At 44.4% G+C, this 26,362-nt stretch overlaps 1 protein-coding gene across 3 annotated transcripts in view; it reads right to left on the reverse strand.

Annotated features, from left to right (window-relative positions):
- Nucleotides 1-26,362, reverse strand: part of LOC139375236 (regulator of G-protein signaling 6-like) — a 67,845-nt gene that overhangs the window by 24,988 nt on the left and 16,495 nt on the right. For all 3 annotated transcript variants that reach the window (XM_071116836.1, XM_071116835.1, XM_071116834.1), the window contains exons 3-5: nucleotides 1,886-1,985; nucleotides 355-405; nucleotides 144-250 (exon numbers count right to left, since the gene is read on the reverse strand). In XM_071116836.1, coding sequence (XP_070972937.1) covers nucleotides 144-250; nucleotides 355-405; nucleotides 1,886-1,985 — 258 coding nt within the window. The remainder of the gene's footprint in view (nucleotides 1-143; nucleotides 251-354; nucleotides 406-1,885; nucleotides 1,986-26,362) is intronic.

A 26,362-nucleotide genomic window follows, 5' to 3' on the forward strand; every position in this document is an offset into this window, starting at 1 on the left:
AGAATCCTTTAGGTTCCATGTAGAAAATAAGAAAGAAAACGTTTCTCTATGGGGGACAGCCGAAGAACCCTTTTTTAACCCTTTTTTTCTAAGAGTGTAAGGAGGTACGTCTACTGGTGCCTGAAGTTACCATGGTAGCTTACCTGGAAGCGGTACAGGGTCCCATCATCTTTGAGAGTGAGGACGTGGTCGGAGATGGGGAAGAGGTAGCCAAGGGCAGCGATCAGGCTCCCTAAATGAATGGCTTCAGCTACAGGAAAGAAGACTAACGCTGAGTAGAGAAAAATGGCTTGAGTAGAGACTGACATCAGGGGTCAATCCCAGTCACGCTGGCTATGTACATAGCAGACATACCTGAGTCCTCAATGGAGAGGTTTTTCATCAGCCACTGCACAATGTCTGCTCCTGGTATTCAAAGCAGAAGAATGGTTGATAGGGACAATGAAATGGCATTGTACACACACAGAAAGCCTCTACACAACAGCTGCAATAGTTAACAGGTCTCCCCTCAACAATCTATTACTTTTAGCTTACAGCACAGCTACAATGCCCTTGGCTGAGGCTGAATGTGGCACAGCTGAGTATGTGTTTGCATGAACAATCCAAATGGAACAATGTGATCTTGGTCTAACAATAGGCAGGAAACCACACTACCCTTTCCCACCTGGACAAAAGGAACACCTATGTGAGAATGCTATTCATTGACTACAGCTCAGCGTTCAACACCATACTGCACCACAAAGCTCATCACTAAGCTAAGGACTCTGTGACTAAACACCTCCCTCTGCAACTGGATCCTGTACTTCCTGATGGGTCTCCCCCAGGTGGTAAGGGTAGGCAACAACACATCTGCCACGCTGATCCTCAACACCGGGGCCCCTCAGGGGTGCATGCTTAGTCCCCTCCTGTACTCCCTGTTCACCCACGACTGCATGGCCAAGCACAACCCCCCCTCCGTCGGCCCCCCTGCTACTGCACGGCAAGTGGTACCCGAGCGCCAAGTCTACGTCCAAAAGGCTCTTTAACAGCTTCACCCCCAAGCAAAAAGACTGCTGAACAATTAATCAAAAGGCCCCCCCCCCCCCCCCCCCCTTTGTCTTTCACTGCTGCTACTCGCTGTTTATTATCTATGCATAGTCACTTTACCCATACCAACATGTACAAATTACCTCTGTTTTTAATTTTGTTTACTAAATATTTTATTAACTCTATTTCTTGAAATGCATTATTGGTTAAGGGCTTGTAAGTAAGCATTCGGCATGTGACAAATACAATTTGATTTGATTTGAAACCAGGTAACCATCTTTTCTCTCCTGGACAGCAACATATTTGGCATAATGTGAGAAGGAGTGAGACTGGGAGAGTGAAGCGTGAGCCCAGCAGGCCTAAAGAGACGTGAGAGGGTAAGTCACACTCAGAGCAACGTTACTGGGACCCCCCCCCCCCCCCCTCCTCTCCTATTCCCCAGCCCCATGGCTACTGTTGACTCTGTTGACTCACACACACACATACACACACCAGCCAGAACAGTCTTACTCACTCACACTGCCCCCTAAAACCATGTCATAAAACACACAACCAGCCACTCTCTACAATGTCAGTGCCAGACGGCCTCATCTGTCCCCCTCTGCAGAGGCAGCAAGTCAAATGAGCCTGAAAGGTCATATTTGCTTTAATGATTCTGACTCTCTGTCTGCTCTCTCTGCTTTCTCTTATTGTATGAGACAACAGACACACACGCACGCACGCACACACACATACACACACACACACACACACACACACACACACACACACACACACACACACACACACACACACACACACACACACACACACACACACACACACACACACACACACACACACACACACAGCTGGTCACCTGATACCACACTGGGGATCTTGGACAGGAAGCTCTTGACAGTTCGGATAGCCACTCCTCCTGCCTTCTCATCCTGTAGCCGCATAATGACATCTTCAATCTAACGGGGAGAGGAGACACAACAAAAGTGATCAGGGTTGGAACACAAACCAAACCATCCACAGTCTCTCCATTAAAATGGTTCATTTTCATATAACAATCCAATTTTAATGTGGAAATCTAGGGTCTGTTTATCCAGCCCCACAATTCCCACGGTAACAAGGCCCACTAATGGGGAGACTAGGCCCATTGAAGATGGCTGTCAGAGCGATTCCCCAGAGGTTAAGATAAACATCACACCTCAAACGCCTTGCAGGCAGCAAGCACCCCGCCACATCACACAACAGCAGCCTAAAATTAGGCACGGCCGCACCGTGCTCGCAGCTCAAGACTCAGACACACACACACACCCACATACTGACTGACTGTAACAAAGACGATTATGCTTGGATGAATTCAAAGGCCTGATTGTGTGCAAAGCTGATTTGATTTGGCTGCTCCTTTAGCTTCACCATCTCAGAAAGGTCATCTGTATTTATCTGTACTGTTAAATGGGAGATGGCATGGATCGACTCGTTCTATTACCATCAATATTCAGCAACAATCAGAAAACGCTCTTTATCAGCCATTTGTATAGAGCCCTATAGGGGACAGTGATAAAGTCACGCAATTCTCTGTTGTGTGCCACTGCCATTCCAGCATGTTCCTGACCCCCTTCTCTCTCTCTCCTCTCATCCATCATTCAAACAGACACATTTGCATGTTCCAGCAGCCTCCTTAGCCTCAGAAATTCAGCTCTTAGCGAGCGCACCAAGGGCCAACTGCCTCCTCTCCTAAGTGGTTGCAGCAGGTTGCAGTTGCACGGCATGCCTTAGTACTGTGTATCTCTGCCCTCACAACGACAACCATAGAGATGTGCAGTATTCTGGCCAATCCCAACTAACAGGCCAAGGACAGTATAAATAAGAATGTTTGGTGTCGCAACAAGTACAAACATTGGTCACTATTTCAACAACCAGCCCCTACAACCATTGTGTCTCTGGTCTGATGGCCTGATGAGAGCAACAAGCATAATTCAGTAGACCCATTAGCAGGTCCGTCTCTGGCTAGAAGTAGTGTTGAGAAGACACTAGGTCCGTCTCTGGCTAGAAGTAGTGTTGAGAAGACACTAGGTCCGTCTCTGGCTAGAAGTAGTGTTGAGAAGACACTAGGTCCGTCTCTGGCTAGAAGGAGTGTTGAGAAGACACTAGGTCCGTCTCTGGCTAGAAGTAGTGTTGAGAAGACACTAGGTCCGTCTCTGGCTAGAAGGAGTGTTGAGAAGACACTAGGTCCGTCTCTGGCTAGAAGTAGTGTTGAGAAGACACTGGGTCCGTCTCTGGCTAGAAGTAGTGTTGAGAAGACACTAGGTCCGTCTCTGGCTAGAAGTAGTGTTGAGAAGACACTAGGTCCGTCTCTGGCTAGAAGTAGTGTTGAGAAGACACTAGGTCCGTCTCTGGCTAGAAGTAGTGTTGAGAAGACACTAGGTCCGTCTCTGGCTAGAAGTAGTGTTGAGAAGACACTAGGTCCGTCTCTGGCTAGAAGTAGTGTTGAGAAGACACTAGGTCCGTCTCTGGCTAGAAGTAGTGTTGAGAAGACACTAGGTCCGTCTCTGGCTAGAAGTAGTGTTGAGAAGACACTAGGTCCGTGTCTGGCTAGAAGTAGTGTTGAGAAGACACTAGGTCCGTCTCTGGCTAGAAGTAGTGTTGAGAAGACACTAGGTCCGTCTCTGGCTAGAAGGAGTGTTGAGAAGACACTAGGTCCGTCTCTGGCTAGAAGTAGTGTTGAGAAGACACTGGGTCCGTCTCTGGCTAGAAGTAGTGTTGAGAGGACACAGGGTCCGTCTCTGGCTAGAAGTAGTGTTGAGAAGACACTAGGTCCGTCTCTGGCTGGAAGTAGTGTTGAGAAGACACTAGGTCCGTCTCTGGCTAGAAGTAGTGTTGAGAAGACACTAGGTCCGTCTCTGGCTAGAAGTAGTGTTGAGAAGACACTAGGTCCGTCTCTGGCTAGAAGTAGTGTTGAGAAGACACTAGGTCCGTCTCTGGCTAGAAGTAGTGTTGAGAAGACACTAGGTCCGTCTCTGGCTAGAAGTAGTGTTGAGAAGACACTAGGTCCGTCTCTGCCTAGAAGTAGTGTTGAGAAGACACTAGGTCCGTCTCTGGCTAGAAGTAGTGTTGAGAAGACACTAGGTCCGTCTCTGGCTAGAAGTAGTGTTGAGAAGAAACTAGGTCCGTCTCTGGCTAGAAGTAGTGTTGAGAAGACACTAGGTCCGTCTCTGGCTAGAAGTAGTGTTGAGAAGACACTAGGTCCGTCTCTGGCTAGAAGTAGTGTTGAGAAGACACTAGGTCCGTCTCTGGCTAGAAGTAGTGTTGAGAAGACACTAGGTCCGTGTCTGGCTAGAAGTAGTGTTGAGAAGACACTAGGTCCGTCTCTGGCTAGAAGTAGGGTTCAGAATACACTAGGTCCGTCTCTGGCTAGAAGTAGTGTTGAGAAGACACTAGGTCCGTCTCTGGCTAGAAGTAGTGTTGAGAAGACACTGGGTCCGTCTCTGGCTAGAAGTAGTGTTGAGAAGACACTGGGTCCGTCTCTGGCTAGAAGTAGTGTTGAGAAGACACTAGGTCCGTCTCTGGCTAGGAGTAGTGTTGAGAAGACACTAGGTCCGTCTCTGGCTAGAAGTAGTGTTGAGAAGACACTAGGTCCGTCTCTGGCTAGAAGTAGTGTTGAGAAGACACTGGGTCCGTCTCTGGCTAGAAGTAGTGTTGAGAGGACACTGGGTCCGTCTCTGGCTAGAAGTAGTGTTGAGAAGACACTAGGTCCGTCTCTGGCTGGAAGTAGTGTTGAGAAGACACTAGGTCCGTCTCTGGCTAGAAGTAGTGTTGAGAAGACACTAGGTCCGTCTCTGGCTAGAAGTAGTGTTGAGAAGACACTAGGTCCGTCTCTGGCTAGAAGTAGTGTTGAGAAGACACTGGGTCCGTCTCTGGCTAGAAGTAGTGTTGAGAGGACACTGGGTCCGTCTCTGGCTAGAAGTAGTGTTGAGAAGACACTAGGTCCGTCTCTGGCTGGAAGTAGTGTTGAGAAGACACTAGGTCCGTCTCTGGCTAGAAGTAGTGTTGAGAAGACACTAGGTCCGTCTCTGGCTAGAAGTAGTGTTGAGAAGACACTAGGTCCGTCTCTGGCTAGAAGTAGTGTTGAGAAGACACTAGGTCCGTCTCTGGCTAGAAGTAGTGTTGAGAAGACACTAGGTCCGTCTCTGGCTAGAAGTAGTGTTGAGAAGACACTAGGTCCGTCTCTGGCTAGAAGCAGTGTTGAGAAGACACTAGGTCCGTGTCTGGCTAGAAGTAGTGTTGAGAAGACACTAGGTCCGTCTCTGGCTAGAAGTAGTGTTGAGAAGACACTAGGTCCGTGTCTGGCTAGAAGTAGTGTTGAGAAGACACTAGGTCCGTCTCTGGCTAGAAGTAGGGTTCAGAATACACTAGGTCCGTCTCTGGCTAGAAGTAGTGTTGAGAAGACACTAGGTCCGTCTCTGGCTAGAAGTAGTGTTGAGAAGACACTGGGTCCGTCTCTGGCTAGGAGTAGTGTTGAGAAGACACTGGGTCCGTCTCTGGCTAGAAGTAGTGTTGAGAAGACACTAGGTCCGTCTCTGGCTAGAAGTAGTGTTGAGAAGACACTAGGTCCGTCTCTGGCTAGAAGTAGTGTTGAGAAGACACTAGGTCCGTCTCTGGCTAGAAGTAGTGTTGAGAAGACACTAGGTCCGTCTCTGGCTAGAAGTAGTGTTGAGAAGACACTAGGTCCGTCTCTGGCTAGAAGTAGTGTTGAGAAGACACTAGGTCCGTCTCGGGTTAGAAGGAGTGTTACGAAAACAGTATAAGTTGCTATATTTACTCTTCTGCAAGCCTCACAATCGAAGGCAATTATCTCCTTGCAAACTGGCTAAATATTAAATAGATGACTCAGACACTCAAGTCATGAATCTAATATACCTGAGCAACACATTTTAGATGCGTATGGATTTAATAGTAGTCCGATAATGTGGAAAAGAGAAGGAATAGTGAGGCAAGACAATTATAATTCTCTCACCGAATGACTGCCTCTTTACACAGACTGTGCAGTTGGAGAAAGAGAGAGAGAAAGAGAGAGAGAAAGAGAGAGAGAAAGAGAGAAAGATAGAGAGAGAGAGAGAGAGAGAGAGAGAGAGAGAGAGCACTAAGATACTACACCACATCAACTCTATTTTCAGAGAGAAGAAACAAGGATTTTACAGTACAGTTACATTCTTATCTTTTAGAACGGCACTATCAGTCCAACCAGATTTACTGTCTTCCTGTGTCTGAGTACAAACCTTGAGACAAAACAATGGGAATAAGTTATGAAATTATCTCCATTCGCTGCAATACAATGCCACTCTACACACCCCGAGAGCGACAACAGTAAAAGGATTTGGTTATTTTGTTTTTGTTTAATAATGGACCTTGGACTCCATAACAGGTTTGAAAACAACAAATTATCTCCCTATATAATGACAGTGGGCACGAAGTACTTAGCAGGGGTACAGAAACCAGCAGTATCTTTTCACTGTGGAAGCTAATGGTATTTGCATCTTGGTGTGAAGGGCTTTTGAGAGCGGAACATTCCTGCTAGCTGCCGATAACAGTACTTTGCCCCGCCACACTGAGCTCTATTAACGGCAATCGGGGAAGAGGTATGTGTGTGTGTGCCTGTGTGTGTGTGTCTGCTGGGGCCCATTGTCATCCGTTCCTCTTATCTGTGAGGTTACTGAGGGCCCATGCTGCTGTCAGGGCAGTGGCTACTCAGCCAGCCACCCTGTGACACTCCCTAGCAGGCCATTACAGTGGACTGCTCAACTTATTATCAACACAGAAACACTATCAGGACTTATGGTACTGTATATGCTGTGTGGCTTAGATTCCCAACTGTAGTTTCTACCTCAAACAGTGGTTTCAGTTAAAACAATGACTGGGGGCTACAATTGAAGTCGGACGTTTACATACAGCTTAGCCAAATACCTGATATTTAATCCTCGTAAAAATGTCCTGTCTTAGGTTAGTTAAGATCACCACTATATGTTAAGAATGTGAAATGTCAGAATAATACTTGAGAGAATGATCTATTTCAGCTTTTATTTATTTTATCACATTCCCAGTATGCTTGGGGTCATTGTTCATTTGGAAGACCCATTTGCGACCAAGCTTTAACTTCCTGACTGATATCTTGAGATGTTTCTTCAATATTTCCACATCCTTTTCCTGCCTCATGATGCCATCTATTTTGTGAAGTGCACCAGTTCCTCCTGCAGCAAAGCACCCCCACAACATGATGTTGCCTCCCCCGTGCTTCACGATTGGGATGGTGTTCTTCGGCTTGCAAGCCTCCCCCTTTTTCCTCCAAACATAACGATGGTCAATATGGCCCAACAGTTCTATTTTTGACCAGACCAGAGGACATTTCTCCAAAAGTACGATCTTTGTCCCCATGTACAGTTGCAAACCGTAGTCTGGCTTTTTTATGGAGATTTTGGAGCAGTGGCTTCTTCCTTGCTGAGTGGCCTTTCAGGTTATGTCAATATAGAACTAATTTTACTGTGGATATAGATACTTCTGTAACTGTTTCCTCCAGCATCTTCACAAAGTCCTTTGCTGTTGTTCTGGAATTGATTTGCACTTTTCGCACCAAAGTACGTTCATCTCTAGGAGACAGAACGCATGTCCTTCCTGCGTGGTATGACTGCTGCGTGGTCCCATGGTGTTTATACTTGCGTACTATCCCAAGGATGAACCAGACTTGTGGAGGTCTGCCATCTTTTTTTCTGAGGTCTTGGCTGATTTCTTTGAATTTTCTCATGATGTCAAGCAAAGAGGCACTGAGTTTGAAGGTAGGTCTTGAAATACATCTACAGGTACACCTCCAATTGACTCGAATGATGTCAATTAGCCTAACAGAAGCTTCTAAAGCTGTTTAACGGCACAGTCAACTTAGTTTATGTAAACTTCTGACCCACTGGAATTGTGATACAGTGAATTATAAGTGAAATAAGCTGTCCGTTAACAATTGTTGGAAAAATTACTTGTGTCATGCGCAAACTAGATGTCCTAACCGACTTGCCAAAATTGTAGTTTGTTAACAAGAAATTACTGAAGTGGTTTAAAAACATGTTTTAATGACTCCAACCTAAGTGTATGTAAACTTCCGACTTCAACTGTGTCTATCAATGCAGATGAGATTAAATACATGTCCATTTACCAGGATGTTTTGAAATACCGGACCGGTACTCCAACTGTGACTAATACTAACTACCTTATATCCATAAATGGTGCCAGACAAGCTAATAATAAGCTAATAAAAGCAGAAAGTCTCCCAAAATGAGACCTTGATAAAAAATGTAGAAGGGTGTAATAGAGCATTAATGATTCAACAGCCGTCATCACCACAGACACATTGGTCATTGTTCAAAGACCTTTATGGCTGTGAAAGTCATAATGGCCAATCTGATAACTTTTCAAGACTGTTTTCTAACTTACTTTCTGCTGAATGAGATTCTCTTTACTGCCCAATTAACATATGAACAGAGCCCAACAATATGAAACATAAAGTGAGTATCGGATAAGTGTAAACTCAGTGCAGTGAGAGTTCACCGGTCCCAATACATTCTTCTGATTTGCTCTGGATGTCTTCATATGCTGGATTTGTTTGTGCTTTCCAACAGTCTAAGCCATCACAATGAACTGTATATAGAGCATATGACTTTTAGGCAAGAAATCCAACTGACTTTTGGCTGTGAGTATTCTTAAATAAACCAACCCTCCACCACCCCCCTTATTCCTAGGACCAGCCAGGCATCACACTGTGTGAATAGCAAGCTGATGTCTAGCTTGGCTCTAGCTGCTCTTCTCTGGGGATGCAGGTGTGAATGACAGCTGCTTTGGTGGAGAGGGTCTCCTTGTACCCTCTATGGACCAGAGGGGGGCTGCTGCAGGCCTGGTCATGATGAGGGGGTGCCGGGTGTTAGGGAGCCTCTTCTGGATTCGTTCCACCAAGGACAGACACTGTGACAGCTACAGCAGTACCAGCAATGACTGGAAAGGCCAAATACCTACATACAGCTGACATATCAAGAATGTATAATGGGTTGAAAACAGAAATGCTTTCATTAGCCGATGTGAACAAAACCTTTAAACAGGTCAACATTCACAAAGCCTCTGGGCCAGATGGATTACCAGGATGTGTACTCAAAGCATGTCTTCACTGACATTTTCTCTCTTTGACTGAGTCTGTAATGCCTACATGTATCAAGCAGACCACCATAGTCCCTGTGCCCAAGGAAGGTAACCTGCCTAAATGATTACCGCCCCGTGGCACTCACGTTGGTTACCATGAAGTGCTTTGAAAGGCTGGTCATGGCTCACATCAACAGCATCCTCCCGGACAGCCTAGACCCACTACACTTCGCATACCGCCCCAACATATCCACAGATGACGCAATATCAATCGCACTCCACACTGCCCTCTCTCACCTGGACAAAAGGAACACCTACGTGAGAATGCTGTTCATTGACTACAGCTCAGTTTCCAACACCAGAGTGCCTACAAAGCTCATCACTAAGCTAAGGACTCTGGGGCTAAACATCTCCCTCTGCAACTGGATCCTGACGGACGGCCCCCAGGTGGTAAGAGTAGGCAACAACATGTCTGCCATGCTGAACCTTAACACTGGGGCCCCTCAGGGGTGTGTACTTAGTCCCCTCCTGTATTCCCTGTTCACCCACGACTGTGTGGGCAAACACGACTCCAACACCATCATTAAATTTGCTGACAACACAACAGTGGTAGGCCTGATCACCGACAACGATGAGACGGCCTATAGGAAAGAGGTTAGAGAACTGGCAGTTTAGTGCCAGGACAACAACCTCTCCCTCAATGTGAGCAAGACAAAAGGGCTGATCGTGGACTACAGGAAAAGGCGGGCCAATCAGGCCCCCTATTAACATCGATGGGGATTTGTAGTGGAGCGGGTTGAGAGTTTCAAGTTCCTTGGTGTCCACATCACCAATGAACTATCATCAAATCAAATCAAATTTATTTGTCACATACACATGGTTAGCAGATGTTAATGCGAGTGTAGCGAAATGCTTGTGCTTCTAGTTCCGATAATGCAGTAATAACCAACGAGTAATCTAACTAACAATTCCAAAACTACTACCTTATACACACAAGTGTAAAGGGATAAAGAATATGTACAAAAAGATATATGAATGAGTGATGGTACAGAACGGCATAGGCAAGATGCAGTAGATGGTATCGAGTACAGTATATACATATGAGATGAGTATGTAGACAAAGTGGCATAGTTTAAAGTGGCTAGTGATACATGTATTACATAAAGATGCAGTAGATGATATAGAGTACAGTATATTCGTATACATATGAGATTAATAATCTCATGGTCCAAACATACCAAGACAGACGTGAAGAGGGCACAACAAAACCTTTTTCCCTCAGGAGACTGAAAAGATTTGGCATGGGTCCCCAGATCCTCAAAAGGTTCTACAGCTGCACCATCGGGAGCATCCTGACTGGTTGCATCACTGCCTGGTATGGCAACTGCTTGGCATCTGACCGTAAGGCGCTACAGAGGGTAGGTCGAACGGCCAAGTACATCACTGGGGCCAAGCTCCCTGCCATCCAGGACCTATACAATAGGCAGTGTCAGAGGAAAGCCCATAAAAATGTCAGAGACTCCAGGGGTGCAAGCGGTACTGGAGCGTCAAGTCTAGGACCAAAAGGCTCCTCAACAGCTTTTGCCCCCAAGCCATAAGATTGCTGAACAATTAATAAAATCGCCACCGGATAATTTACATTGACCCCCCCCCATCCCTTACTCTCTGTTTATTATCTATGCATAGTCACTTCATCCCTACCTACATGTACAAATTACATCAACTAACCGATACCCCCGCACACTGACTCGGTACTGGTGCCCCCTGTATATAGCCTCGTTATTCTTATTTTTATTGTGTTATTTTTTATTATTACTTTGTATTTTACTCTACTTGGTAAATATTTTCTTAACTCTTCTTGAACTGCACTGTTGGTTAAGGGCTTGTAAGCATTTCACGGTTTCACCTGTTGTAAACAAATAAAGTTTGATTTGATTTGATTAATGAATGTGTATTTGAAATAGTCCTATGAATATCTCAACAGGATACATTTCTCTTATGTGTATGTTTCAGTGTTTAATGACAGTATGTTCCTGTTACCAAGGAGATCATTTTACACCTCACTGAAGCCCTTTTCCTCCACCAACATAGCTCATTAAATCCTCTTGATCACTGGAGAGCCTGGATTGTACTGCAAACACACTAACAATTTATATTTCAGCGTGGAGAAAACAAAGCATAATCACTCAAATCCTGGTTGGGATTTATGCTTCCTGAAGGTGAAAATCCATATTCTACCATGTCCTTGTTAAATTGTTCTGATGAGAGTCTGGGTTGTGGTTGTTTAACTGTAGGTTGGCACACAAAGCAGGAGGAAATGATCCTTCACTGTAACATTGGATAACTCCTTTGAGGGGGAGTAGCACAGGGCTTCTGTAAAATAACCCTCAGCTGTGTTTCCACAGCTAGGACTGTGACCCCTTGAACCTTTCTTCTAAAAACCTCAGCGGACATTCAACATTCTGAGCCCGCCCTGGTAAACAACATTCTGAGCCCACCCTGGTAAACAACATTCTGAGCCCACCCTGGTAAACAACATTCTGAGCCCACCCTGGTAAACTGCCCAGAGGTGCAGCATTCTGAATAAGACCTAATTAGCTGCAGCTTGATTGGCTGTTCAGCCTGCTGTCCCACTGTCCCTAAAATCCATAGGAAAAGTGTGAATGTGTGTGTGATTCAGAACCAGGACCAACATGGTCAAAGTGTTAATGGGAATGGGAGTTGCCTGCTTAGGCCAGTTGGAGCTCCCTGCTTGTCCAGTTGGATCTCCCTGCTTAGGCCAGTTGGAGCTCCCTGCTTGACCAGTTGGAGCTCCCTGCTTGTCAAGTTGGAGCTCCCTGCTTGTCAAGTTGGAGCTCCATGCTTGTACAGTTGGAGCTCCCTGCTTGTCAAGTTGGAGCTCCATGCTTGTCCAGTTGGAGCTCCCTGCTTGTCAAGTTGGAGCTCCCTGCTTAGGCCAGTTGGAGCTCCCTGCATGGGCCAGTTGGAGCTCCCTGCGTGGGCCAGTTGGAGCTCTCTGCATGGGCCAGTTGGAGCTCCCTGTATGGGCCACTTAGAGCTCCCTGCATGGGCCAGTTGGAGCTCCCTCCTTAGGCCAGTTAGAGCTCCCTGCATGGGCCAGTTGGAGCTCCCTGCTTGGGCCAGTTAGAGCTCCCTGCATGGGCCAGTTAGAGCTCCCTGCTTGGGCCAGTTGGAGCTCCCTGTTTGGGAAAGACGGAGCTACTTGCTTGGGTTAGTTGGATCTCCCTGCTTGTCAAGTTGGAGCTCCATGCTGGTCCAGTTGGAGCTCCCTGCTAGGGCCAGTTGGAGCTCATTGATTGTCCAGTTGGAGCTCCCTGCATGGGCCAGTTGGAGCTCCCTGTGTGGGCCAGTTGGAGCTCATTGATTGTCCAGTTGGAGCTCCCTGCTAGGGCCAGTTGGAGCTCATTGATTGTCCAGTTGGAGCTCCCTGCATGGGCCAGTTGAAGCTCCCTGTGTGGACCAGTTGGAGCTCCATGTATGGGCCAGTTAGAGCTCCCTGCATGGGCCAGTTAGAGCTCCCTGCATGGGCCAGTTGGAGCTCCCTGCTTGGGCCAGTTAGAGCTTCCTGCATGGGCCAGTTGGAGCTCCCTGCTTGGGCCTGTTAGAGCTCCCTGCATGGGCCAGTTAGAGCTCCCTGCATGGGCCAGTTGGAGCTCCCTGCTTGGGCCAGTTAGAGCTCCCTATTTGGGAAAGATGGAGCTCCTTGCTTGGGACAATTGGAGCTCTCTTGTTAAAGAGACTAATATAGGAGTGTAGTGGAAGAATGGGAAATAAGGGGAGGGTCTACAATGGGCTCTAGTTTCCATGGCAACATGCATAGAGAGAAGGGGAACAGAACAATTAAGAGTTTGATGAACTCAAATAAAATAAAATGTTATTAGTCACGTGCGCCGAATACAACAAGTGTGAAATGCTTAATTATGAGCTGTTTCCCAATAATGCAGAGTTAAAAAATAAGAAAATAAAAACACAAGAAATATACAACAATACACAATACACTTCCCTGCATGGGAAGAGAGCCAGATATACACAGTTTACAAATTCCCATCAGGCCTGTAGAGAGGGATAATCTAGTCAGTAGTCCCTTTGAAAAACAGAGAAACAATATAAATGCCAGTAGAAAGCAGAGGATGAAGCAGGAAATAGGAAATATTGGAGCTTGAATGTACTCTGTCAACAACATATGGACCAGATATAGAGAAGCCCTTGACCGTCCTCTTCCCTGAGTGACTCGCCAGGTTATTCCTCTCTCAATGTGAGACAAGGGGGACAGAAAAAGATCCTCCCATGCAATTATCTGTTGTTACAGACTCAATGGGTTGCTAAGGACATGAGTGCAGACAACACAGAAACACATTTGAATCCCTCAGTCAGAATGAATGGTGCACTTTTAAATCTAAGTGGCCCATAGATAGTGACTAATTTCAATTATCTGCAATGACGAATGTCCTTGAAAAGCATTAGCAATTTCAGGATAGAAACAAGTAGCCCATAACACCCTATATCAAGACCAACACAGCCATTTCTTTGGATCTCATTCACCAAAACTGGGGTTCAACATCTATTGAAAACAACAGCTAGTCTTCGAGGCACTTAGGTCAAACAAACAAATCTCACACCATCTACATCCTGAGCACCAGTAGGACTCCAGAGGGTCTGTGGTCTAATAAGGTCCCCTGACTTTAGCCCTGCTTGGTAATTGGGTAAGAAACGCTATAGTGAACCCTTTTTGCATGTTGCGCAATCAAATACAAAAGATGAGTTAGAAGTGAGATTGGTGGCAGCCCTACAACTGTCTGAAAGATCAACAGCAATATATTGCACTTGGAGGAAGAGTTGCCCTGCTGGCACTGTACAGGGTGTTTCAGATTTGCCTGGTAGGCACTTTAAAAAGTTATTCCACTTGCAACATGGTGACAGTCAGAGAGATTTGTAAATGACTGCAAGGAAGTCATTTTTTATTCACATTTCACCACTTCAACATGTGGATGTGTCCTTCATCTGAGCTAAAATCACAGTCAGTCTCACTTCTAAGTTGCATCCATCTGCACTCTTTCCCTCTGTTTCTGAGGTATTCATTTTTTATTTTTTTTTATTTCACCTTTATTTAACCAGGTAGGCCAGTTGGGAACAAGTTCTCATTTACAACTGCGACCTGGCCAAGATGAAGCAAAGCAGTGCGACACAAACAACAACACAGAGTTAGTTAGGTAAAGCCAAGCTACTGAAATGTGAGAAAGTGCTATAAGACAACAGAGTGTTTGACAACAGGGTGCCTGTCTTGAGTGAGAACCCCGGATAGAACTGTTCTATTTTGAGAAGGAAAGGGAAGATGCACACAGATAGATTCTCTGTGTGGGCATCAGATGATCACAGCCCCGCCGTACTGATAACCATTTAGCTGCTGCAGTCGCTGAAGCCCACTCTCTGTCATCATTAGCACTGTCTGGGAGAGGAGGGGTGATGGAAGGCCGTGGTTGTTCGGATGAGTACGCTTTGACGTGATGTGTTCAACATAAATAGCAACAACCATCTGGGGTGGCTGAGAGGTTAAAGATGAATGCTGCTACTAGACAAAGTACTCACAGCAGCTGAGTCAGATTTGGTTATTGGTTATAGGCCGTTGTTATTTTCATTGTGTGGTAGCTCAACATCTTTATATCCAATCCAAGTCTGATTTCTAATTTCTAGCAGAAATAAAAATACAACATGCATGTACGTAAAGCAAAAAAAAACAGGATGTTCAATTCATTCTTGACTTTGCAACGCTGACATGAAAGTGCATCAGGGTCTCCTACAATCTGCATTTGTGTTGTTATGGTGACATAAAAAATTGGTAGGTTAGTGGGATGTTTGTTTAGGCCTTGATCTGACTCACCTACACATCTACATGAGCCCACAGGCTTGTTCCTTATGCGAGAGAAGGAGGAATTCTGTTCCTTCATTACAGAATCCACTCCACCTTATGTGCAGGAGGGAGGACAGGACAAGCGAGTCCCGTGGGCTACAGTGGTGAGGCAGTCTTGACAGGGAGGACAGGCAGGGTGCCATGCCAAACAAAGGACAGAGAATAATATTTTTTGAGTTATTAGACAGACTCCTTGAAGGATTTGGTTTGCTGGAACAGATGGAACTCCACAAATTTGATCTCGCTCTCCTTATTACTGAAACGACTACTGATCAGTTACATCTGTACAGAAGGTATCTTCACAGCAGAGACAAACCTGGCTATGCCTTTCCTCTAGCTAGCATGTCATTACTACTAACACACAAAACAGGGGCAGCCTGACTTCCTCCTAACAATCCTTTCTTATGTTTGTTGTAATCAGTGTTATAATGATCATTTTGCATCAAGATGTATTGTCAATGTATTCCTGACGCTCATTGGATGCTAACAGGTGATTGGTATCAAAAGGGTTAAAATAACAGCAACGGGTATTTAAATGGAACTAAGTTTGTTTCCTGCTCAGGGACGATGAGATTACTTCTCTGGACATCTGATCCATAAAAATTCAAATAAAATAAAACACACACACACGAGTTGGTTTTACTATCCAAGTGGGGACCACATTGTTTTATTCACATTCAAATTCCTATTTTTCCTAACTCTAAGCCTAACCCTAACCCTTAACCTAACCCTAACCCTAGCCCTAAAACTAACCCCTAACCCTAATTCTAAATTAACCCTAATTGTAACCCTAGCCCTAAACCTAACCCCTAAGCCTAAAATAGCCTTTTTCCTTTTGGGGACCGGCAAAATGTCCCCACTCCCCACTTGCTTTACTATCCTTGTGATGTTTCTGGAACCCAAAAAGACAGGAAAGTTAGATCACACGCACACGCACACACGCACACGCACACACACACACACACACACACACACACACACACACACACACACACACACACACACACACACACACATCCAGCAACATATGCTTATTTAGCCTGTGTGTGTGTGTGTGTGTGTGTGTGTGTGTGTGTGTGTGTGTGTGTGTGTGTGCGTGCGTGTGTGTGTGTTTGCCAAATGCTCCATAGAATCCTAATCATTTTACCAACGTCTTGATTTAAAAGGGTTTTCTCTTTTTTTCTCCTTGTGTCACCTATGAAGGCATCTGTTCTTAATTCATACTAAACAACTCTCATGAGAAAGAACCATGCACAATCTGACAACACTGCATCATTGCAGTCGCTGTCATAGAAAAATACACACTTGCCACATCCCAAAATGATGCCATCTTCCATCTTCAGGAACAGGCAATATGTGAGGTAAGGGCCTTGACCTTTGAAACACACATGCATTATCTGTCGTGGCTGCTGCCTTGTTAGATTTTATGGGGTCCCGTTCCGTTCTCCCAGAGTGTGACAGTCCTCCTCTATGCAGCACTGTGCCTGTTACCTGTATCCTATGTTTGGCCCTCCAGAGTGTTGCTAGAACATTCACAAGCTCTTAAGAGGAGAGGATGCTGCGCTGACAACAGGGAAACAAATTGAAAATGCCTGTTCTGTGAGAGCCAAAGAGACGTACCAGTGCATCACTTGGGGAAGTTTCCACTGGCTTCCTCAGTGACATATAGATACTATTACTAACCCACTCTGCTGTCTGAGAGCAACATGAGAACATCAGGACCAATGTACCAATGTGCAGAATGTGCTTCACAGTATATGGGAGAGAAAGGAGCAACCTACTATTTTCAGAAAACCCACTAACACTGGATTCAATAATGAGTTCAGAACAATGTTTTACATCCTCATATTTCCTTGCGAGGTGACATTCTACCCACTTTCACAAACTTGTTCCTGTTCCTGCACACTCGTATGGTTGATAACCAAACCGCATCGAACAGGCTGAGCAGCAACACATGTGACAAGGAAAGGGGAGCCTCATCATGTCGAGCCACAGGGCACTAGAGTCACTAGCATTGCTCACCTCAGATGAGGTTGTGTCTGTCCCCACCCCGGGGCCCAGGGCATGGCAGGCTCCTCGTTCTCCTGACAGACAGAGGGGAAGGTGTCAGTGGCACTGGCCTTTGTCACCGTGTCCTCATCTCCCTGCAGGGCCACTTGTCCCCATTATTATTCTCTAATGGCCTTTTAATAACCACAAATAAGCCTGGAGGTATTTGATGCCATGGAGGCTCTTTGATTGAATCAGAGAGTGAAAACAAGTGTTTTATAATAGGATCTGTTACATGCAGCATGTAACACAGCCCTGTAGCCTGTCTGTGTGATCGGGGGATGGTCTAATGATGGAATAAATCAGCAATGTTGTTTGGAAGATTTATTATAGTTATAATACAGTTGAAGTCAGAAGTTTACATACAGCTTAGCCAAATACATTTAAACTCCGTTTTTTTTTTTACAATTCCTGACATTTAATCCTCATAAAATTCCCTGTTTTAGGTCAGTTAGGATCACCACTTTATTTTAAGAATGTGAAATGTCAGAATAACAGTATAGAGAATGATTTATCTCAGCTTATATTTCTTTCATCACATTCCCAGTGGGTCAGAAGTTTACATACACTCAATTACTATTTCGATGCAGTGTCTTTTAAATTGTTTAACTTGGATAAAACGTTTGGGTAGCCTTCTGCAAGCTTTCCACAATAAGTTGGGTGAATTTTGGCCCATTCCTCCTGACAGAGCTGGTGTAACAGAGTCAATTTTGTAGGCCTCCTTGCTCACACACGCTTTTTCAGTTCTGCCCACAAATGTTCTATGAGATTGAGGTCAGGACTTTGTGATGGCCACTCCAATACCTTGACTTTGTTGTCCTTAAGCCATTTTGACACAACTTTGTAAGTATGATTGGGGTCATTGTTCATTTGGAAGACCCATTTGCAACCAAGCTTTAACTTCCCGACTGATGTCTTGAGATGTTTCTTCAATATATCCACACCATTTTCCTGCCTCATGATGCCATCTATTTTGCAAAGTGCACCAGTCCCTCCTGCAGCAAAGCACCCCCACAACATGATGCTGCCACCCCCGTGCTTCACGGTTGGGATGGTGTTCTTCGGCTTGCAAGCCTCCCCCTTTTTCCTCCAAACATAACGATGGTCAATATGGCCAAACTTCTATTTTTGTTTCATCAGACGAGAGGATATTTCTCCAAAAAGTACGATCTTTGTCCCCATGTGCAGTTGGAGGTTTTTGAGCAGTGGCCTCTTCCTTGTTGAGCGGCCTTTCAGGTTATGTCGATATAGGACTCGTTTTTCTGTCGATATAAATACTTTTGTATATGTTTCCTCCAGCATCTTCACAAGGTCCTTTGCTGTTGTTCTGGGATTGATTTGCGTTTTTCGCACCAAAGTACGTTCAGCCCTAGGAGACAGAATGCGTCTCCTTCCTGAGCGGTATGACGGCTGCCTGATCCCATGGTGTTTATACTTGCGTACTATTGTTTGTACAGATGAACGTTGTACCTTCAGGCATTTGGAAATTGCTCCCAAGGATGAACCAGACTTGTGGTGGTCTAAAAAAAAATTCTGAGGACTTGGCTGATTTCTTTAGATTTTCCCATGATGTCAAGCAAAGAGGCACTGAGTTTGAAGGTAGGCCTTGAAATACATCCACAGGTACACCTCCAATTGACTCGAATGATGTCAATTAGCCTAACAGAAGCTTCTAAAGCCATGGCACCATTTTCTGGCATTTTCCAAGCTGTTTAACGGCACAGTCAACTTAGTGTATGTAAATTTCTGACCCACTGGAATTGTGATACAGTGAATTATAAGTTAAATAATTTGTCTGTAAACAATTGCTGGAAAAATTACTTCTGTTATGCACAAAGTAGATGTCCTAACCGACTTACAAAAACTATAGTTTGTTAACAAGACATTTGTGGAGTGGTTGACTGCAGCACAGCAGTAACCAAATGCTCAAATGTATAGTTGCTTATGCATCTTTTATTATTTTACTTCAGTGGAGAACAAAAATAACAAACTATAATGTCAGTGGAGGTGGAATTTGCTACTGGACCAGTACACCCAATGCATTATTGAAGACTCTACCCACTGAGACATGAGCCATGCTTTGTAATCTAATATCCTGCCACTATATTTCAAAATGATGTGAAATGTCATTTCTGTGTTTCTCTCTCTGCTGGTACTATCTGAGCGTGACAGCTGCTTGTAATTCAGTGAGTTAGTTTGCAGGCGAACGGCTTGGCAATACCTGCCTCGGGACTTTGAACATCCCAATTATCTTGTAATTTCCCTCTACAAAGGCCCCTGCTGAAGGACATATTTCAGGAAAGGAATTGGAATATTTCTCTCCAAAACACGGGTAAGCTGTTAATGCACCAGGAATTAAGGACATAAAAGAGAGAAAAAGGCAAATATGTGACTCGGAAATGTGAAATGTCAAAGTCTCCCCAGAGCAGTAGTGTTTGCTGATGCTCCTGTCAGACCGTGGAAATGAGGCCCGTCATTTCTGGGGGTCAAGTTTCATAGTAGAGATAACCCATCCCTTAAATGTGATATTGAGTAATGTTGGCCAGTTTTTACCTAAACCAGAGTGAGCTGAAATGTAGATATTAAAAATCACCTAATGTTATGCATTCTTATTTTATGCAAAGCACGTTTAGATGCATCCTGCTGTGCACAAGTTCATGAGTGTTGCAGTCATTTAATTGGAAAAACAGTTGTACTGTCGTCTTGGCACAGAATACAGTGCCTTTTATAGAAGCTGCATGTTAAGTTGCATTAGCTCCAGATCAAACTGTAGTCTGGCCAGTGGTATTCAGCAAACAGAACACATTGGGCTTATCACAAAAATGTACAGTATATTCATACTGATACTATACATTTGTACATCCACTGTATATCAACCGTATACCCACTGTACATTTGTATATCTGCACATTCGCTTATTCGCTATGCTCACTCTATCTAATTGAATATAATGTATTGAAACTCTGTTGTCTGTATTCTGTCTCTAACATTACATCTTTTCTATCACTAGCAGCACCATATTACCAAGTACAATTCTGAGTATGTGTAAATGTACTTGGTGAATAAAGGTGATTCTGATTCTAAATCTGATTCTGATGTGTCCCAGATAAGATTTTGCACCTTAGTACCTTGGCTAAATCATATTATTCTCTAACCACCATCTGTAACCATAGTCCCAGGCAGTCAGAGCATGGTCAGTGTGTCTGTAATGGGATTCCATGGCCTAGTTTCCACAGTTCTTCTAACCCAGTGCTACCCTGCTTGGGCTGTGAAGTCAACATCTATCAGGCTTTCAAGTAAAGCCTACAGCGCTGCTCTGTTCTGGAGAGGCTCTCTCCTCCATTCTCCCAGTGAATATGCACTGTATGTGACAGCATCGCAGAGACAATTAGTCCTTCAGGGGATTAGCAGCATACAAAAAGAGGTTCAAATCCAAAACGTTGCTCAATGAAAAATGCACATATATTTACAAATGTGCATTTGTCGGTAACTCAATTTCTGGTACCGCATCAGACCGTGGGAATAACCATATTAGCTTATTCTCATGTTTCAATCTGGCTGCAGCATAGCCTTAACTTTTCTCTGGGCCGTATCGATTACCATGATTATTGTGAGCTTAAAAGCTTCAGGGCTCTCTTTCCGTCTTCCCTCTGCCCTTATGAAGACTAATCTCCACTTTAAGTTAACTCAGGCTCAAATTTAGGGCCTTCAAAAATGAGCATCTTCAAATTCAGCATCTTCAAAAATGAGCATCTTCAAATTCAGCATCTTCAAAAATGAGCACTGTACCAGGTAAAGGTAAGCCGTTTTTGAACCATTGTAGGTTTACTGAATGTTATTTCACCTCTGATAGATTCTGCACTTAGTTGAGAGAGAGAAAGTGAGAGAGAGAAAGTGAGAGAGAGTGAAAGATAGAGAAATTATTGTGGTATCTGACACAAAATGTTAGGTAGTATAACTTTCTTTACTTGAAAATCTGTCTGCCAACATGAATCCCAGACTTGATATTAAAACATTCAAACTGGTTATGTACAGGTAACTGCTAAAATAAAGGAAACACCAACATAAAGTCTCTTAATAATAGGGCGTTGGGCCACCACCAGCTGCCAGCTTCAATGCATCTTGGCATAGATTCTACAAATGGGTGTATGATACCATTCTTCCACGAGAAATTACCGAATTTGGTGTTTTGTTGATGTTGGTTGAAAATGCTGTCTCAGGTGCCACTACCGAATCTCCCATAAGGGTTCAATTGTGTTGACATCTGGTGACACACACACACACACACACACACACACACACACACACACACACACACACACACACACACACACACACACACACACACACACACACACACACACACACACACACACACACACACACACACACTTTAAACCCCCTATGCTCCTTTGAGACCCCTCTTTCAAAGTCACTGAGATCTCTTCTAGCCATGGCAGACAAAATAATGGTCAACTGGGCATTTTTATACATGACCCTAAGCATGATGGGATGTTTTAATAAGAACCACACCTGTGTGGAAGCACCTGCTTTTAATATACTTTGTATCCCTCATTTACTCAAGTGTTTCCTTTATTTTGGCAGTTACCTGTGTATTCTGGTTGTGTTATGTACTGTATTTTCTATATTCTACTGGTTGTTACAAAACTGTAGTCAATCCTCTCTGAACTTATAACTTGGCTTAGCCATATGGATTAGGTATGGTGATATTGTGTTCTGGGACAATAGCTTTAAAATGATACATGATTGAGAACATTCAAGCCAGGTTGTATTTTTTCCTGTTTCTTTAGTTTATTGCCTATTTCGCCATTGAGCTGTGGCTTTCTGACAACAAGAAACACAAGAAGAAAAACCAGAATGGTTCCAATTGGGTGAGCTGTCAGTGAATCCTGAAAAGCTATTTTGATGCAGGTCCATGTTCTGAATCCAGGCCAATAGTCTGGCCCTCTGAGGGCTCTCCAGGAAGATCAGTTGGCTGTGATGATTAACATTAAGGGCGGGTGACTCATCCCTGCTTCACCCTCATCAGACAGGCAATTAACAAGCCCCTCCAACACTCCAGGAACACCACAGTCCATCATTACCTTACAGACCTGATGACTTGTGCTACATGGAGATGAATCAAATGCTATTTTGAGGAAAACTCATCTGTATGCCTCAGATTGTCATCAAAACAGACAGAAAAGGAGAGCAGATGGTGATATGTTAAATTGCTGAAAGAGTTTTACATGAGCAACACTGTCTCTCCCCGACTTTATTTGGTGACAATAGTGAAACACATCAATATTCATTTTTTTTTTATTTCAGGCTAACACTACACTGTCTATCTGTCAGCTGTAAAAAGCCACCATCCACTGTCATGATTGACCCAACATTGAATGTGTCACTATATTCTCCTGTGTTGTTTATCTGTGAACTCATATTCCTCCTCAAGCCCCTCTTCCCTGTGGCTTTTCTCTGAGGAGACAGAATGTGTAGTCCACAGAACCACACATCAGTGGCTGCGAGCCCAACACAGAAACAGTATACAGTGTGAAAATCTACTGGAGCATTTAACAAAAACACTCCCCTCACAAAGCAGACGAGTGAGAGCAAAATGTGGGACGGTGGAAGTAGAGGAGCATTTCTTTAGAAACACCTCCAGAGGTTTGAATGTGTCTCTATTGAAGTTGGTGCTTCATTTGAAGCTGGAACTGAATGCAGAGAGATTGCATGATGAGGATGAGACTAACAGAGAGGCTCTGTTAGAAGAACCAAACACCGACTGGTAGAATACAATAGAAAAAGTGTTTCGTTTGACTGTGGCAGGTCCACTGAGCCTCACGTTGCTCTACTTCTCTGATAGAACGAATAAATGGCCACAGACTGATGATCTAATGGATGGTCCAACTCTGTAGTCCAGCTCTTAATTCACTGTGTCAGCAGCACCGCAGCGCCACAGTGAGAGGCCTGCCAGTCACACGCCTGCCTGTCAGACATGTCACAATGTCAGACCAGGGAGGATTCGGTCCTTTCACCTAGGCAGGCAGAGAGATGACGAGAGCAGCTATTCTGTTTACACGTCACACACACAAAAGGACAGGGGAATCATTGTCGATCAGCGTCATAAAAGATTTCAGAGCCCACCTGATTGCATTTCAACTGATTGATATATGGCTAAAAATCCTCTTCAACTCTAACCCTATGAGGTGGGTTGTCATCAGTGATCTGCACACCCAGTTTCTGGAGTAATCTACTGTGTGATGATATTTAAGACATGTTCCGTTTACGCTACTATGGAGTTCTAAGCTGTATTTTCAGCCTGCAATGGGCGAGGTGCGACGCAGGGGGGTTGTGGAGCATGCAGAAGTGGGGCAGCGTGGCGCCTGATCCCTCCCTACACCCTCCTGCCAACCTTCCCCCTGCCAAGCTCACAGCGGTGCCCTGCCTGCGGGGAGCCCTGCATCACCGTATGTACACATATGGAACCCCATGCATCTGCCCTAATGAGCACGACAAACATCTCTTGTGTGCCTGTGTCTCTATTTAATGTTCTCCTTTTGACTGCAGTTGAGTGGGAGTACCAGTACAGACAGCGAGAGAAGAGACAGAATCCACACTGAGAGGATTTCCCCTAGCTAGCTGGAGCAAAGCCCTTCATTTCCATCACAGCATTTTCACTATTGAGTGGTGAATAATCCTTTTAAAACAGTATACCCACATAGTGTGACTGATCGAATACAAGACCTCCAGGATTTGTTTTTGGCTATCTACATTATTATAATTTGGATGGGTAAAATAACTTTCAGAAAGTCCATTACTTACTAAAGAAAGGGAGCGTTAATGTTATGTAACAGTTTGAGTTAACTACAGTTTGTGTAGTTCGGCCTTTACAATTTAACAGTTTCAAAAGTGAAATATGCAGAGAGTTTAGAGACCCAGCCTGACCTCGATACACAAGCTTTAGTACAACCGTATGAGTGACACCATACCAGCACTTCTGATAGGCCTGCCTTGGCACCAGTGGACACGCTTGTAAAACCATTCATGCTTGATAAAGTAGCAGGAGGCCTCATACCCAGCAGTAGAGTTGATAACCAATGTGTCCATTTGGACCGTGTTACCTAAACTGCATACAGGAACCGTGAAGAGGAGCCAGTGGACACCTATGATGGGGAGAGTCTTTTGGAGTATTCAGATATCCTCCACTATCCTCCAGTCTCCCAGAGGCACTTGACGGTGATTGGCGAGTGAGTCATGGTCGATGGCAGGCAGGCAGACAGGCAGGCACACTTCTATCCTCAGACCTGCTCCAGTGGAGAGCATGCCTGCCTGTGTCTCTCACAGCTAAAGGTACAAAATCAACAATCCCAAACGGTGCCAAGTCCTTCCTGTGGTGAGATAATGGACTTGTGATGAGGGGTAAGGTAAGGTGAGGTGAGGGCCGCTCTCTATACAGTCTCCTGTTCATCAGTGGGTAGGAGCTGTTGCTGAGTGAGGGGTAATACAGTATGTTTGGCACTAGCTGCTGTATGAGAGACATATACTTTCCGGTCTGTCATTCCCTGATTGATTGCATAGCTCAGTTCAATTTAATTTAAAAATTCTACTTTTGAGGACACAACAAACTAAAATATATTCCAAAAATGTAAATATATCCAGTCATTATTTTCCTCCCAAACTCTCCACATTTATGTGTCACATCAAGGGATAAAAATACCAACTGATGAGAATAAATGTGATGCACATGAATAAAAGAAAGGGGAGGAATGACGTCCCAATCGACACGATATTTCTCTAAAAATGGAACGCTTGAAATGAGCTTCAATTATTCATGTGCAATAAGCAGAGGAATAGAGTGTAAGAGAATGAGAGTGAAGGAATAGACAATGAGAGAGAGAGAGTTGGACAGAGGGGTAGAGATGAGGGAAGGCAGAGACAAAGAGAGAGAGAGAGAGAGAGGGGGGGAGAGAGAGAGAGAGAGAGAGAGAGAGAGAGAACCAGTATATATCTGACATGTGCTGTGCGACTTTTGTTGCACCCAAGAGACAATAGACAGCATGATTACAGCTATTTAGTCCAAATTGAATCTGATGTGTAATATGTTGTAAACATGTCTCATCATGTGTACTGAACAGTAATGAGTTTTACGTCTCAGAGGGCTGGTAAAACATAACAGATGGTTAACATATCAGCAGCATTACTTGACTGAGACTAATATATCAGTTGAAGTACACATTATGTTTATATCTTCTCACTCTAAGGACACAGGCTAAAAGTGGCACTCCAGTCTCCTTTTCACCTAATTTACTTAACAAAAGGCACATCTCAAAAGATGGTCTAGGTAAATCAGGACATAGCACGGCTTCCCACCAATGTACTCCCTACTCCTTGAAGTTTGCAGGTATATCTAAAAAAAAACACTATTTTGATGAAAACATATTTTTGTACCCTTTAGCATGTGTACTTTACTGTATTTCTACTTGGGATATTGCTTTTCAACAGTAAAAGTGTTTTTTAAATGTCTGGAGTGCTTCTTTAAATCAACCTAAAGAGTACATCCACCAAGCAAAATAACATTCCCATTGAAAATAGCTGTATTTTAGAAAGTACATAGAGTGGGCTACAGTATGTGTTGTGTTGGAACACTAACTTTAGGCAGGGTGTGCTTTCTGCACAGTGGAGCCACAGAGAATGGAGCTGTAATGAAACATTACTCTCAGAATGCCCAACAGGCCTTGGCACAACAAATTGCCTCATCAACTCGGTCTCAGCAGGACTCATTTCTGTGTTAGTCACTCACAATCAACACACTGTTCAAAAAGCATCTGGGTTGGAGGTTGATACCACCATGCAAAGCACATCTATACACTCACAATTCAGGTACAAATGGGATGCATAACAACATTCATATCCCACACTTAAACACTTGATTACAAACAGAGATGAAATACAGGACCAACACATGATTCTCCTAGGCAGAGAGAGAAAGCATGCCATGAGTCCCCGAGTAAACATTTGCGGTGTATTCAGCAAGCCACCACCACAGAGAAGAACCCAGACTTGGGGCAGTGTCACAGAAGAACAAGGAACAATTTGTCCTGGGGACTGGATATCTGACTTGTCTATTAATAGGTAATGAGCTTTACCCCGTTGGAGCTGAGCTGTGGCCCGACTCCTTTGCCAGTCTCC

The sequence above is a fragment of the Oncorhynchus clarkii genome, chromosome 19, assembly GCF_045791955.1.
Source record: "Oncorhynchus clarkii lewisi isolate Uvic-CL-2024 chromosome 19, UVic_Ocla_1.0, whole genome shotgun sequence".
In the NCBI taxonomy this organism is placed as follows: Eukaryota; Metazoa; Chordata; class Actinopteri; order Salmoniformes; family Salmonidae; genus Oncorhynchus; species Oncorhynchus clarkii.